The 16,340-nt window shown below is 45.2% G+C and overlaps 1 protein-coding gene across 1 annotated transcript in view; it reads left to right on the plus strand.

The window, feature by feature from the left end:
• The window catches only part of COL4A1 (collagen type IV alpha 1 chain), a 121,251-nt gene that overhangs the window by 69,137 nt on the left and 35,774 nt on the right, over positions 1 to 16,340 (plus strand). The window contains exons 13-24 of the mRNA XM_080928449.1: positions 891 to 977; positions 5,994 to 6,020; positions 6,175 to 6,225; positions 6,803 to 6,847; positions 6,935 to 6,988; positions 8,108 to 8,149; positions 9,468 to 9,552; positions 9,871 to 9,906; positions 10,673 to 10,837; positions 12,000 to 12,095; positions 13,610 to 13,693; positions 14,127 to 14,197. Of these exons, the coding sequence (XP_080784575.1) occupies positions 891 to 977; positions 5,994 to 6,020; positions 6,175 to 6,225; positions 6,803 to 6,847; positions 6,935 to 6,988; positions 8,108 to 8,149; positions 9,468 to 9,552; positions 9,871 to 9,906; positions 10,673 to 10,837; positions 12,000 to 12,095; positions 13,610 to 13,693; positions 14,127 to 14,197 (843 nt within the window). The remainder of the gene's footprint in view (positions 1 to 890; positions 978 to 5,993; positions 6,021 to 6,174; positions 6,226 to 6,802; positions 6,848 to 6,934; positions 6,989 to 8,107; positions 8,150 to 9,467; positions 9,553 to 9,870; positions 9,907 to 10,672; positions 10,838 to 11,999; positions 12,096 to 13,609; positions 13,694 to 14,126; positions 14,198 to 16,340) is intronic.

Here is a 16,340-nt window from a genome sequence, read left to right on the forward strand (position 1 = left end):
GAACCGCTAGGGTTTTAGAGTTTATTCCATCGTGGTGACACCAGGCCAGCGGTTTCCCTATCTGAACACAGAGCTGAAGCAGCACACTTGCAAATGCGCTTCAGAAGAGTGAGATTTCGATCAGCCTCCTGGCTGCGTCCTCTATTAAACACAACCATGGGCGCGGTCATCCGGAGGAGGTGTGACAGTGCTGACAGTAGCAGCAGCGGTAGGGTGGTGACAACTGGATAGACATCTTTTCCTTGGCAAGAAGGCCAAGCATTGGACACCTGGCCCCCTGCTGTTGTCCCTAGTGGTGTCCCTAGGTGACACAAAAGGGCATTATCACCACTGCTGCCTGTGTGGGGTGTGCAAGCTGGTGTGAGCAGCTGCTGCCAGTGAGCACCAGATATGGTGGGTCTGGAGAAAGCCTGGGCTGTTCTTTACTGTTGAAGTCTTTGGCCCTCACTTACATTTGGCTGCCTTTCCCTTTAATTCCAAGTGCCCAGCTGTTAGGCTGTTTGAGTAAGAGATGCCTGGTGATTCTCTGAATTTTTTTTTTTTTTTTTTTTGGCTTGCCTAAAATGTCCCCTTTCCTGCCAAGCCCCTATCAGCTGTTGTGTGTTCTCACTAACACAATGGCAGCACTTTGTGCAGGTATACGCACGGGTGACTCCTGCAGCTGTGCAGGCTTCTGAGCCTGGGAAGCACACTTCTGGTTGTACATACCCCTTCCCCCTCCCCTTCCCCCTCCCCAGCCCCTGCCCTGCCCCTTGGTCCATTTTACTGTAGAAGCCAAGACTTTTGCTGTGAGACAGTAATGTGATAGCATTTAACTTCTGGCTTTACTATCCTACCTCAGATTTTGTTCTATTTTCATACCTAATTAACCTCCACATTTTACATGACAGGGAGAACAAGGGGTCAGTGGTCCCCCGGGAGTACCTGGACAGGCACAAGTTAAGGAGAAAGGAGACTTTGCCCCAACAGGAGAAAAGGTATGTCTGGGCTCTGTTTTGTGGATGTATGCTTTCTAAGTTTGACAGATTCAGAGGGACAGAGAGAAGCTGGATTAAAATTCAGTTTCTCAGTAAACACTATTCCTTAATATCTGTTAACATAAATGGACTCAATTCCCCAATAAAAAGACATAGGCTGTCAGACTGGATACATAAACAGAATCCAGCATTTTGCTGCATACAGAAAACTCATCTCAGAGACAAAAACAGGCACTATCCCAGAATAAAAGGTTGGGAAAAAACCTTCCAAGCAAAGGGCCCCAAGAAACAAGCTGGAGTGGCCATTCTAATATTGAATAAAGTAGATTTTCAACCAAAAGTTATCAAAAAAGATAAGGAAGGAGACTTTTTACTCATTATAGGGAAACTTTGTCAGGAGGAACTCTCAATCCTTAACATATATGCTCCAAATACAAGAGCACCCATATTCATAAAAGAAACCCAACTAAAGCTCAAAAAATACATTGCACCCCACACAATTATAGTGGGAGACCTCAACACCCCACTCTCATCAATGGACAGATCATGGAAACAGAAACTGAACAAGGACACTGTAAAACTAGCAGAGGTTATGAACCAATTGGAATTAATATACATCTACAGAACATATCATCCTAAAACAAAAGAATACACCTTCTCAGCACCTCATGGCACCTTCTCCAAAATTGACCATATAATCGGTCCCAAAACAAGCCTCAGTAGATATAGGAAGATTGAAATACTCCCATGCATCCTATCAGATCACCATGGTCTAAGGCTGGTCTTTAATAACAACAAAGACAACAAAAAGCCCATATACACATGGAAACTAAACAATGCTCTATTAAACAATAGCAGGGTCAAAGAAGAAATAAAGAAAAAAATTAAGGATTTTCTAGAATTTAATGAAAATGAAAACACAGCATACCCAAACCTATGGGATGCAATGAAAGCAGTGCTGAGAGAAAAACTCATAGCTCTGAGTGCTTCCAAAAAGAAACTGGAGAGAGCATACACTAGCAACTTGACAGCACAGTTGAAAGCCCTAGAACAAAAGGAAGCAGATTCACCCAAGAGGAGTAGATGGCAAGAAATAATCAAACTCAGAGCAGAAATTGACCAAATAGAAACAAAAAGAACCATTCAAAGAATCAACAAAACCAAGAGCTGGTTCTTTGACAAAATTAACAAGATTTATAAACCCTTAGCCAGACTAACTAGAGGGCAAAGAGAGAGTAACCAAATTAACATAATCAGAAATGAAAGTGGAGACATAACAACTGAAACTGAGGAAAATCAAGAAATTATCAGATCCTACTACAAAAGCCTATACTCAACAAAGCTGAAAAATCTGGAGGAAATGGATGAATTCCTAGACAGATACCAGATACTAAAGTTAAACCAGGACCAGGTAAACGATCTAAATAATCCCATAACACCTAAAGAAATAGAAGCAGTCATCAAAAGCCTCTCAACCATAAAAAGCCCAGGTCCAGATGGGTTCAGTGCAGAATTTTATCAGACATTTATTGACGACCTAATACCAATACTCTCTAAACTATTCCATGAAATAGTCAGATGGAACACTATCTAACTCATTTTTCGAGGCCACAATAACCCTTGTTCCTAAACCACACAAAGACCCTACAAGGAAAGAGAACTTCAGACCAATCTCACTTATGAACATTGATGCAAAAATACTCAACAAAATTCTTGCAAACCGAATCCAAGAACACATCAAAACGACCATTCGCCATGATCAAGCAGGCTTCATCCCTGGGATGTAGGGATGGTTTAATATACAAAAATCCATCAATGTAATCCACCATATAAACAAACTCAAAGAAAAAAACCACATGGTCATCTCACTAGATGCTGAGAAAGCATTTGACTAAATTCAACACCCTTTCATGTTAAAAGTCTTGGAAAGAACAGGAATTCAAGGCCCATACCTAAACATAATAAAAGCAATATACAGCAAACCAATAGCCAACATCAAATTTAACGGTGAGAAACTTGAAGCAATCCCATTAAAATCAGGGGCTAGACAAGGCTGCCCATTCTCCCCCTACCTACTCAACATAGTACTGGAAGTCCTGGCCGGAGCAATTAGACAGCAAAAGGAAATCAAAGGAATACAAATTGGAAAGGAAGAAGTAAAAACATCACTGTTTGCAGATGACATGATAGTGTACTTAAGTAACCCCAAAAATTTCACCAAAGAATTTCTACAGCTGATAAACAAGTTCAGCAAAGTGGCTGGATATAAAATTAACTCAAACAAATCAGTAACCTTTCTTTACTCAAAGGACAAACATGAGGAGAAAGAAATTAGAAAAAAGACACCCTTCACAATAGTCACAAACTATATGCAAGTAAAGGACCTGTATGACAAGAACTTCAAATCTCTGAAGAAGGAAATGGAGGAAGATTTCAGAAAATGGAAAGATCTTCCATGCTCATGGATTGGAATGATCAACATTGTAAAAATGGCCATCTTACCAAAAGCAATCTACAGATTCAATGCAATCCCCATCAAAATTCCAACCCAATTCTTCATAGAATTGGAAAGAGCAGTGTGCAATTTTATCTGGAATAACAAAGGCCTAGAATAGTGAAATCCATCCTTAACAACAAGAAAACATCTGCGGGAATCACCATCCCTGACCTCAAGTTATATTACAAGGTAATTGTGTTAAAAACTGCATGGTACTGGTACATAAATAGGCACATGGATCAATGAAATAAAAAAGAAGATCCAGAAATGAGCTCTCACATATGCGATCACTTGATTTTTGACAAAGGAGCTGTAAACATTCAATAGAAAAAGGACAGCCTCTTCAACAAATGGTGTTGGTACAACTGGGACTCAGCATGCAGAAGAATAAAAATAGACCCTTTCTTATCTCCTTGTAGAAAGCTCAAGTGCAAGTGGATCAAAGATCTCCACATTAAACCAGGTACACTGAAATATTAGAAGAGAAAGTAGGGAAAACTTTAGAACACATAGGCACAGGAAAAAATTTCCTGAACAGAACACCAATGGCTTGTGCTCTAAGGTCAAAGATCAACAAATGGGACTTAATAAGATTGCAGAGTTTCTGTAAGGCTAAGAATACTGTCAAGAAAACAAAATGGCAGCTAACAGATTGGGAAAAGATCTTTACTAACCCCACATCTGATAGAGGCCTAATATCCAAGGTATACAAAGAAGTCAAGAAGTTAGACACCAGAGAATCAAACAGTCCTATTTAAAAATGGGGTACAGAGCCAAACAAAAAGTTTTCAATTGAGAAATATCAAATTGCTGAGAAGCATCTAAGGAAGTGCTCGACATCCTTAGTCATCAGGTAAATGCAAATCAAAACAACCCTGAGATTCCACCTCACACCAGTCAGAATGGCTAAGATCAAAAATTCAGATGACAGCAGATGCTGGCGAGGATGTGGAGAAAGAGGAACACTTCTCCACTGTTGGTGGGGTTGTAAACTGGTACAACCACTCTGGAAATCAGTCTGGTGGTTCCTCAGAAAATTGGACATAGTTCTACCTGAAGACCCAGTTATTCCACTTCTGGGCATATATCCCAGAGATGCTCCAACATACAACAAAGACACATGCACCACAATGTTCATAGCAGCCCTATTTATAATAGCCAGAAGCTGGAAAGAACCCAGATGTCCTTCAGTAGATGAATGGATACAAAAATTGTGGTATATTTACCCAAAGGAGTACTACTCAGCTATCAGAAACAATGACTTTATGAAATTCTTAAGAAAATGGATGCATCTAGAGAATATCATCCTGAGTGAGGTAACCCAGTCACAAAAGAACAGACATAATATGCAGTCACTGATAATTGGATACTAACCCCAGAAAGCTCTGAACACCCCAGAAACAACTCACAGACTATATGAAGTTCAAGAAAAACAAAGGCCAAAAAAAAGAAAGAAAGAAAGAAAGAAAAATTATTATGTTTAATCTTTACACACCAAGAAAACTTTGACCATTTCCAGGTTACATCTTTTTTTACATGTACTTTATGCTCGGTGTAACTAGTAAGATTTTAATGCACAGTGTCAAACCTTTAAAAAAAAAATCAAGTACTAACAAAAATCTATTCATATACTTTTATGCAAAAAATGCTTTTAAAACCTGTACATTTATCTCTGTTTTTTAAAATAAAGTTGTTCAATTAAAAAAAATAAAATTCAGTTTCTGCAGCCATAATCGGCCTTGTCCTGAGAAGTTGATTTAGATATGTCCTTTGAGGACAGTAATGGCTGCTCTGGGTTGGCTGGGATGTGACTGTTCTGTCCTGATTCACCTAAAAATCAAATAAGCCTGGCACTCCGAAAAGCTGTGTGGATAGGAAGGGTCCAGCTGTGGCCCACCTTTCACCAAGGACATATTAGCCTGGAGCCCAAACCATACTGGGGAGGGGTTATTGGAGTCAGTGTGCGTCCTTTGTAATGGGAGTGAAAAAAGTTTTTGTTTTTTGTTTTTCTTTTTTTGTTTGTTTGCTTTTTGTAATTATGTGCATGTATGTGTCTCCACACAAGTTTGTGCATGTGTGTGCAGGTGCTAACAGAGGCCAGAAACATTGCCCCCTCCCGGAGACAGAGTTCTAGGCAGCTGTGAGCAGCCTAGCGTGGTGCTGGGAACTAAACTCAGGTCTTTTGCAGGAGCTCTATGTGCTCTTAATGGCTGAGGCATCTTTGTAGCCTGGATTTAAAAAAAAAAAAACAATAAAAGGTGTTCAATGTAACATCTGAAAAACTGGTCCAGGCACGGTTGTGTATCCTTGTAATCCTGACATGCCACGCTGAATGCTGAAGCAGGAGGCTTGCCACAAGTTCTGGGTTACATACCAGAGTTTCATAAAAAGATCCTCCCTCAGAAAGTAAACCATTAGGTTGGTGATGTAACCATTAGGGGTTGATGTAGCCATTAGGTGAGTGATGTAGCCATTAAATGGTACTGACGTTTCTCTCCTCAACCCCTTGATTTTTTTAGGGTCAGAAAGGCGAACCCGGATTTCAGGTGAGCACTCTGATCCTCATGGCCATTATTGTTTTTGTGTGAAGGATGATACATTATGGCATTGGTATTTTCTAGCAAAGTCAGCATGTGTCTAGCTTTATGCTGTATTTGCGTACATCAGTGGGTCTAACTCCTTCTCCTCTTGTCTGTTAAGGGATTGCCAGGATATGGAGAGAAGGGCGAACCTGGCAAGCAGGGCCCTCGGGTAAGTGCTTCCTAGATCTACCCATTCCTCACTGTGAAACACTCCCTTCTAGTCCCCCCACTCACAGAAATGAATAGAAGTATGGCGGCATCTATTGCATTTTGTAATTTCTTCCTTGGACCCCAGTGAGCCTGCCAGGGAGGAGGTTTTGGAAGAGTTATCTCCTGTGTTGTCTCCTGGGACATCGATTCTCTTGTGTAGTCAGAGCAGGTGTTTAGCTGCTTTTGTTGCTCTTCTTGACACCAGACTTGAGCCCCACCCGAAACAGGCAGGCTTAAGTGCTCCGTGTCTGGGCAGCAACAGTGGGGGGTCTGCCTATCTGCCAGTTGTTGGAAATATACGGTGATTCCCGAAGTCACCAGTGGAAAGATGTGGCCTTGGTGCCTCAGACTTTGACCTCTGTAGCTCTGTGGACTCTGCTCTTCAGAAGCTGGGCCATCTTTCTCCCCGGTGGCCAAGCAACTCCCGGGGTCCTCTTCTCTGCCTGTCTTGTCCCTCACCAGGGAGAGACTTAAACAGAGCTGTGGTGTGGCCATGGTTGTTTGCGAACACTCATGTCTGCCTCTTTATTGTACAGGGAAAACCTGGAAAAGATGGGGAAAAAGGAGAAAAAGGGAGCCCGGTAAGTCTCTTCCCGCTGCGGTTTCTGAGTGGACAATGGTCACTGTCCTCCCCCTCCATGACCACCCTGTGCCTTCCTTGTTTTTAGGGCTTTCCTGGTGATTCCGGGTACCCAGGTCTCCCAGGCCAGCAGGGTCCTCAGGTGCGTACTGACGTTTTGAGATTTCCCCTTTAATGGGTTGTTCATCCGAGGAGCTTGCTCATTTATTTTTTAGAATAAATAACTCTGAACCCAAGGTGGGAAATGTTTCTTCTCTGTGTGGACTCAAGGTTTGTTGACCTTCCCACAGTTGATAAGTCATTTGGAGGAAGACTATGGCATGACTCACTCGGTCAGACATGTCACTTTTTTTTTATGAAGAGATTAATGATAAAGTAAGAGAAAAGGAAGATGTGTAAGAAAAGAAAGAATAATCAAATTTTCTGCCTCCTGCTGTTCCTCTGTAAACACATGGATGTGCCTTTGCAAAACAAGTTTGAAGGACACATCTTGGCTTTTTTTCCCCCTTCAATTAAAAAAAATTGCATTGATTGATTGGTTGGCTGTGTGTAGGCACACACAACCACACAGCCACACGTGGAGGTCTGAGGACAGCCCCTTCCATCTCCTCCCATCATGTGGGTCCCAGGAGTGAACTCAGGAAGTGGGGCTTGGTGTGAAGCACCTTTACCCACTGAGCCACATCTTGCTTTTTAAAGATTAATAATGCTTTGCAAACAAAACAAGGAGGCTCCGATCTACGTGGACATCCACACATTAGTTATATGGAGACATTTCTATTATCCATGCCTTCTGCTGTCTGAGTTCTAGATAATTTTAAAGTTGCTTGATACTTTTAAATATGCTGGAGTTCATATTGGGGCTTTCTAGTGTAAATTCAGACAATAAACCCCAAGGAGATGCCTTAAGGAATTCGAGCTAGAAACTGTGCTTCTGAGCAATTAGAACAGCGCTTTGCTTCCACAAGGCCCTCTAGAAGGCTGCCACACAGGGCAAACACTTGCCTCTCAGGGCTTCCATGTGGGCAGTGCAAACATCTCTATTACCCTGCTACCTTTGAGAGATGCAGATGAGTTGTGGTCCTATTTTTTTGTGATGACGGCAGCGTAGCCAAGCCAGTCCCAGAGGGAGAAGTTGGGGAGTACAACGATCTGGGACTTGTGTAGAACCAATTTTTATTTTACCAGAAAATTCCTGGCCAGCTTTCTGCATGGTCATCCATGTGGTAAGGCTCCAGATAACTGTGCATGTTCCTTGCAGGGAGAGAAGGGTGAACCTGGACTTCCAGGCCCCCCTGGAACTGTAAGTAATGGGTGTGGTTGTGGTGGGCTGTGGGTTCTGTAGGACACTCCTGCAGTTGCCCCTTGGGTGACGCTCTCATCTGAAGTGGGTGACTGCCATATGAAACCATTAATAACTTGCTCTGATTTTAACAATCAGACCCTTATCGTTTTTACACATCCTCTAGCCACTGGAAACAAAAATCTTTGCGCGTGAATAACCTAGCAACCTATTTTGAAACCTGGATTTTATTTTATTTTTCTTTTTAAATTGCCCACCAGGGAAAATGTAGTAAGAGGAGTGTATCCACCATAGTCTGTCTGACTGTTCTAGCAAAACATTTCTTTTCCAAGTCACGTTGACGCCTGTTCCTGTGCATTCAGACCCACTATTGTCTTGGCTCTTCTGTTCCAAGTTCTCTTTGAGACAGTGGGCACTCCTGTCCTGTTTGCTCTGGGTGACATGGGCGTGGGTGTGTGCCACTTGCTGTGTGGGTAAGAGCTTGGGGGCCCGAGTGGCAGTTCCAGAGGCCAACTTTAGCAACAGGACTACTAACCTTGGACTCTTTATGTGTCCAGCACACCGTCTCCTCTCTTCTGTGGCTCACCCCGGGCAGGTGGGCTCTCATCTCCCCATCCCACCAGCACACTCTTATTTAAATTTATTCATTTTTAATTGACAAGTAGGATTTACATATACTTGGAATGCACAGTGATTTAAAAAAATATATAGTCCATGTCATTGAATGGTCTAATCAAAGCTACTTAACAGCATTTTAAACAGCATCCCCTCAATACTGATACAGAGGGTTACTGTAAAGATACTGTGTCAAGGCCTGACTATGCTGTTTCCCTTTAGTCATTCAGGATTACGGCGAGCCAGGCTTCTGTCTCAGTGAGGTTGGCAGTACCTCTGTCCTGGTCTTTGTCCCTGTGATTTTCCAGGAAGTGCCCTTTTGGCTTTTAGAGAAAGAAGATGCATAAAATATCCTCCAACAACAGGAGAAAAATAGTGTGTGTCCCTGCCCTGCACATTGGTAGAAACTGAAGGGTGTTCCTCCTCCGCCCTGTGAAGCAAGCCAGGCTTGGGTGCATCTGCACATTGTAGACTAGGTGACTGAGAGACCATTGCTAGTGTTAGGGAAATCGTATAAACGAGGCCCAACTGCCTGGCAAATTCAACACCGAGTGGTGCTTGGTACTTGGTATTCATTCTGTAGCTCTCCAGGCCTTCCCCTGCCCCCACATGTTTTTGCATCCATATTCTGAGAGGTAATACAATATACATGCTATGTGTTATCAGCTACTCCCATACGAGCCTGAACTGTGCTTTAATGCAGGTGATAGGCACCAGGCCTTTGGGAGAGAAAGGAGAGCGAGGCTACCCAGGAGCGCCAGGGTTAAGAGGAGAGCCCGGTCCTAAAGGTAGGCAGCAGCTTGCTTGTTTCCCTCCCTCCTCCCCTTGGCTCCCCTCCTTTCCCTTCTCTCTCTTTGGAAGCCTGACTGCAGTCAAGCTGTTCTTTGTGGCTCCCAGCGTCACTGTGGTGAGGTGCCCAGCAACACTTTTCCTTAGAGGTTTTCGGAGGTGTCTCTGCAAGAATATTGCGGGGTCTGCTCTGTCTTCCCAGCATAGATCGTGGGTGCCTTCAAGTAGCCCTGGGCAGACTGTGGCAGAGGATCAGAAGGTGTCCGTGTCTGAGTGACCTCACTTCACGTTGTTCAATTCTCTCCCCCCCTTTCAAGGTTACCCTGGAACACCAGGCCAACCAGGCCCTCCAGGTGAGAGTCCTTATTTCTTGTAGAATGTTGCGTGGTCTGTGTGGTTAGTCCCATGTGTTTGTCACACACCCTGGGTATGTTCATAGGAGAGGCTGTGGGTTTCTTCAGGTCTCTAGTTTATGGAAACCCAGTTTGCCCTGGTGTGTGTGTCCGCTGTGTACTTTATAGGTACAAGTTAGCATGCCGCTCCCTCGTGTGCAGGCCTATATCCAGACGGTGGATCCTTGTTTCCCAGTTGACACTGACTTGCCCACTGGGCTGGTCCTCTGGGTGCACATCTGGCCCTTGCATAAGCCTTGGCTCTGCCAGAGTTCTTCCAGCTGCTGGGCTGTGGTTCTCTCCAAGATGGGCAGATGGCATCACATCCCTTTCTTTGCCTTCTTCCACCAGTCTGATTTATACTTGGTCTGAGACTCCTAAAATCCTCCTGTCTTTCCTGGGCTCTGCATGTGGCTTTCCTTCCCAGGACAGCAGCACGGGTTGTGTGTGGCTCCCCCAGCTGCACTGATCGGGGTCCCCACCATCAGCCTTCTAGACTGTATAGGGTAACCCCTTAGTACCTTAGCATGCAGAATGGGAGCGGACTCTGCGTTTTCAGGCCTATCACTTTGTGTTTGAGCCTTGCCAGGCTGTGTTTTTCTAGAGCAGGCCCTCACTGAGGATCCTAGTAGGCATTTTATGGTCTGTTGGACAGAGTGCAGATTTCACAGAGCTGTCTCCCTTACTGTCTTTGGGATATTTACATGAGCTCCCGTGCTGGTTGCAGGTTTCCCTGTTCCAGGCCAGGCTGGTGCTCCAGGCTTCCCAGGCGAAAGAGGAGAAAAAGGTGAACAGGGACTTCCAGGCTTGTCTTTACCAGGACCAAGTGGAAGAGATGGAACCCCAGGGCCTCCCGGTCCTCCTGGACCCCCTGGGCAGCCAGGCCACACAAGTAAGTGCCATAACTTTGCCATGAGATGCCAGGAGCTCAGGGCGGAGCTGGATGGGCATGGTGACTGCTCCTAGAAGTAGGGTTGTGTAAAGTCTTGGGCCTCCCGGCACTGGTTACTTAGTAACATTTTTGCTTGAGTAGTTTTACAAAGTTAACTCTGTTACAAAAATGTAATCACTACGCTTAAAGGGAAAAGCAGCACATTAATTAGCTTTGTTTCCTGGCATCTGAGGTTAAAGGTTAGCAGGTTGAAGGTTAGCAGGTTGAAGGTTAGCAGGTTGATTGGTTTAACCTTGACTGACAGCTGAATGTCTTTTGCTTCATGTAGAGTGACTGTGCATAATGCAACGTAGGGTACACACGGGAACAGATTTCACTAGAATATGCCCTGGCACTATGCAGTCTAGATGGAGAATCACACGGGGTTTTCCTAGATCAGCTTTCAAGAAAAGCTGAGCATGAAGTATAAGCTTGTGATTGGTTTATTGTGATGCCATGATATCATTTCAATAATTTAAAGAAAGTTCCAGAAGGCTTAAGTCAGCCAGGTCAGTGGAAGCATATCAAAGCAGGGTGTTGGGTGCTTCTGGGCTAAAACCAGCAAGAACTGGAGGGGTTATTTGCAGTAGGAACCACTCTGTGGCTGATTGATCACCACTGTGGGCTGGAAAACTGGGGTACCCCATGTGTGGCTGATCACAGAAGATTTATGAGCTTGGAGTTCTGGTGATGTTAATTCCAAGAACTCAAACCCATCTTCATGAGTGAGAAGGAAGTTCCCAGGATGATAGATAAGGGCTGAAGGGAGTGACTGAGTCCAGATAGGCGGCTGGCTCCCCTGGGAAAGGATTAGTATAAATTCCTGGGTAGAGAACAGATTGTATGTGGCTTTATGGGACTTCCTTCCCTTTTGACTTTTGAAATGTGGGAAACACGGATGAGGTCTGGCCATCCTAGAGATATTCCCAGAACTGCCTGTTCTGTTGCTGCTTTTTATTATTTTGCAAGTTAAAATTCACAGGTTTATTTGGAAGCAAAGGAGAATTGTCTTTCTAAAAAGTACAAATCAGCCTAATATATTACAGTTTTATAATCAAGGGTTAGATTAGGAGAGAGTAAGAATGTCTGGTTATATCTTATGAGTTTTAAAATTTACTTTCAGATGGCATTGTGGAGTGTCAACCTGGGCCACCTGGGGACCAGGGTCCTCCTGGGACTCCAGGACAGCCAGGTTTGACAGGTGAAGTTGGACAGAAAGGTAAGAGACTTTTTGGAAAACCTTTTAAAAGTGGCATCAGTGTTTGTACTGGGTGGTTTCCCCACGGACGGGCTTAGGTGTTATCAGACTATCAGACGAGGCTGGGTACAGGCATGTTCACCATTGCTCTATCCGGAGGTCCTTCACAGCCACTCCCAAGAAGATGCATTCTGTAGCTCAGCTGTGGTTGTCTGGTGCTATAGCTGTAGTGGGGAGTAGAAGGGACTCAGCCATGACAGTCACTTTACACATTCCCAAGATGAAGACTCTAGTCTTGTATTAAAGTCTCAACTGATACCACAGCTTTTCGGTTCACAGCTTGAGAGTTTCTTTCTCAAAGGACACATGTCCTTCTGTTAAGCCAAACCAGGGATCTATACATGGGTGGACAAGCTTTCAGTGTTTGCGCTATCGGGGCAGACAGCTCTTCTGCTGATGGATTAACCAGCTTTACTCTGGGCTCTCAGTTTTGTCTCTAACCTTTCAAGTATCTGCTGTGATGTTCTCAAAGGACACTGGTTTCTCTTTAGTAATTGTACCCAGAGACGGGGGACTTTCATTGCACAGTCAGTGTGATCACTGGCTTAGCACAGACTAAACAATGGCATTCTGATGTTTATGTGCTCAGGAACCTTGGGGCAGAACAAACTGGAGCCCTCATAAAACCAGCCCCATGCTTGACCATTTCTGGCTTGGCCTATAAAGAATTTTGGCTTTTTATAAGTCTAAACCTGGCATGAATAGCAGTTTTAGAGGGCATCTCAAGGAAACCATGTATCCTTCCTCCTCACACAGTCACTATACTGAGATGAGTTATCCACTTTTTATGATGGACCCAGTATCTGGAGTTCTTTGGGCTGAAATCTTGTCCATCCATCCATCCATCCATCCATCCATCCATCCATCCTCTGCATCCTAGGAGTTGCAACCTGTGAGCCTGTGTGTCTGTGTGTGTTTATGTGTGCATGTATATATGTTCATATGTGAATATATGGGTATGTGTGTGGGCATATGTATATGTATGTATACATGTGTGTATATGTGTGCATGTGTATGTGACTGTGTGGGTATGTGTTTATATATGCACATATGTGTATGGTATGTAGTGTGTATGCAACTGTGCATGTGTGTGTTGTGTGTATATATTACGTGGTGTGGTATATAGGCTGTATGTATGCAATGTGCACGGGTGTGTGCATGTGTGTGTATGTGTGTTGTGTGTATATGTGTGTGTGGTATGTAGGTATGTATGTGTGTGTGTGGTATGTGTGGTAGTGTCATGTGTGGTGCGATGCTGGGGACTAAACCTGGGGCCTGAGTGATGGGTGTGAGATCATCTCACTAGTGAGCAGAGCTATGGGCAAGAGTGATGATGGGGAAGGAAAGAGTGTGGCTGGGACATCTGCAGGACTTTCTCTTGTGTCCCTATCTGAGTACCACAGAGCCTTCTATGGGCACATCACACATTAAACATATATTAAGCATACATTAAGCTCCCGTGTTGCTTCTTTCAGGTCAGAAAGGAGAGAGCTGTCTTGCCTGTGACACAGAAGGCCTTCGAGGCCCTCCAGGGCCACAGGGGCCTCCAGGAGAGATCGGTAAGCGGAGGGCATGCGGATGAAACATGTTAGGGGTGGCCTTGGGGTCAGACTCCAGCTCCCTCAAATCCTGGTCTGTTACCAGGGGTGTCCGTCCACATGGACAGCCACAGTGGAACCGTGGCTTTTCTGACCACAGAGGGGCATAGTGGTTCTCCCAGCTCCACAGTGAGTCAGCTCAAAGAAAGCCATCAGGTGTCTCCCAGACCATTGGGATTGTAGGTTGGGGGACACTGTGGCTTCCTGTGCCAGTGACTTATGTGCAAGTCATGATTGCCCCTCTGAGCCTACTTTGGCCATTTGAGTTTTGCTTATCTCCTGCCCTGGATGTCCCTCAAACAAGAGTCCACTTCACAAGAAGATTGTGTGAGTTGCATCTTGGGGCGAAAGGAAGGCTTGTCTTATAGTTGCTATTCTTCCATCTCTGTCTAAGGTTTCCCTGGACAGCCAGGGGCGAAAGGTGACCGAGGCCTGCCTGGCAGAGATGGTCTTGAAGGATTGCCGGTAAGTGCACCACCCAGAGATCATGCTCAAGTTTGACATCATCACAGCAACGGATTCTCATTTGTGCTGCAGCCTGTCATAGGAGCGGGTCCAGGGACAGTGGGCACACCCCTTTCTATGCTCACATTGGACACCCAGAGACCAAGTGAGCCTCAGGTCCACAGTCTGTGTCCCCACAGCCGTCTCACTTCCCTGCTTGCTTTTGGTGTTCAAGTCCGCGCAGAGTCCTGCCCACAGTGTCTCAGGTCCAGATGGTACCACAGTGGCCATCGTTTTCTGTGACCGCTGCCCATGGAGTCCCCTGTGTGGTCTCACCCTAAGAGCTCCTGTGGAGGGGGAGGAAGGGAGGCTGACATTCTGTGTAGATAGCTTTTCCGGTCTATAGATGAACCCACATATATCCACAAATGAAAGCTTTTAACTGCACAGAATTTCAGCTGCTAAGCTTTGTTCTGAGAGAAGTCATTCTGAGAGGAGAAGGGATCAACCTTTAATACCTAATTGCACACACACACTTGGTGTGTTTGCAAGCTTTTCTCCACCCTCCCCACCTATCCGGTCCCCTCCCCATCCCCTCCTCTCCCCTCCCCACCCCTCCCCTCCCCACCCCTCCCCTCCCCACTCCTCCCCTCTCCTTCCCCCACCTCTCTCCTTCCCCCACCCCTCTCCTCCCCACCCCTCTCCTTCCCCCACCCCTCTCCTCCCCACCCCTCTCCTCTCCTCCCTAACCCTCCCTTTCCTATCTCTCTCCTCTCTTCCCTAATTCTCCCTTCCCCTCCCCTCTGCTCTCCCTACTCTGTAAGCATGGCCTGCTTCTTTCTCTAATTCTTGTTTAGCTCTTTCTTCTTTGTTAGAAATCAAAAGTTATATACTTGACCTTGTCCTTTTCTGAGGAAGCTCTTTAAAATTCTTCATTTCCTTTGGATATTGCTGGAAGCATCTCTCGAGGAGCCCGGGACAGAACTGACTCAAAGTAGGAGGGAGGCAGCCAGAAGGCCACAGTGGCTGCCAGTGTTTGAAGTCAAATTCCCGGCTCTGTTGTAGACCAGTGCTGCTGCCTGGAGGGCTGAGCTGGGAGACACAACTGTTTAAAACGGTTCTGAGCAGAGATGTTCAAACAGCATTCCTTGCTGGGGATCAAAGGGAGCAGAACTTTGGAAAAGGCAGAAAAGGCTTTTTCCACCTCTGCCCATTGCCTTTATCTTTTTTCTGCCTGGCTTTCCTGGGGTCCTTCTTGCCTCTGCTCTGTCTAGAACCCAGGCCAGATATTCAGCACCTGACCCAAAAGATCAGGAAAAAAAAAAAAAAAAGTGGGGGAGGGAGGGGACAGTTGGGGAGGGGACATCAGGATAAAGAGGAAAACAACAATCCACCACACAAAGGCTTCCTGCCTGCCTCCAGGACAGCTTCCCAGGCAGGCAGCCATTTCCCTCTGCTTGAAGCTGATCACAGCCTCAGATGTGGTCCTCATGAGTTAATGTGGCTGGAGGCTGGAAGACAAGGAACAGTTGGGTGTAGGATGAGGTGAAGACGCTCAGCTACGGCTTCCCCTCCTTAGATGGTGTTTTGTGCCCTTTGCCCTTGAAAGCCAAGTGTTTGACTTCAGGGATGGACGGCAGATCCTACAGGCACTGGGAACGATCAGCTGCCAAAAAAAAAAAAAAAAAAAAACGTGTCTAACTTGGCCCAGGGGCTAAGTGGATGTCATCGGAGGTAGATAGCACAGATGTCCCATCTCCCCTGGTTAAAGCAGCCAGTGCCAGGTTTTAAGGCAGATATTGATCCCAAAGGGGACATGGATCAAAACAGACTTTGGATGAGACCCCTTTCCAAAAACATCTGTGATCAGGATGTTGTGTGCCGAAGGCTGCCGAGATATTTTAACATCAACAGTGCCAGAAATCAAAGGGCTGGAACAAAGGCCCAGTGGTTAAGGGCACTGACTGTCCAGAGGACCTCGGTTCAAGTCCCAGCATATGTGTAGCTGCCTACAATCGTCTGTAACATTAGCTCCAGGGGATCCGATGGCTTTTTCTGATTGCCAGTGATACCAGGCACTCACGGGGTATAGTCGTGTGTAGGAAAAGCACCTGTACATATTAACTTTAATTAAATTTAGTTAATTAACATAATTAAAAAATTA

Source organism: Micromys minutus (genome assembly GCF_963924665.1).
Source record: "Micromys minutus genome assembly, chromosome: 14".
NCBI lineage: Eukaryota > Metazoa > Chordata > Mammalia > Rodentia > Muridae > Micromys > Micromys minutus.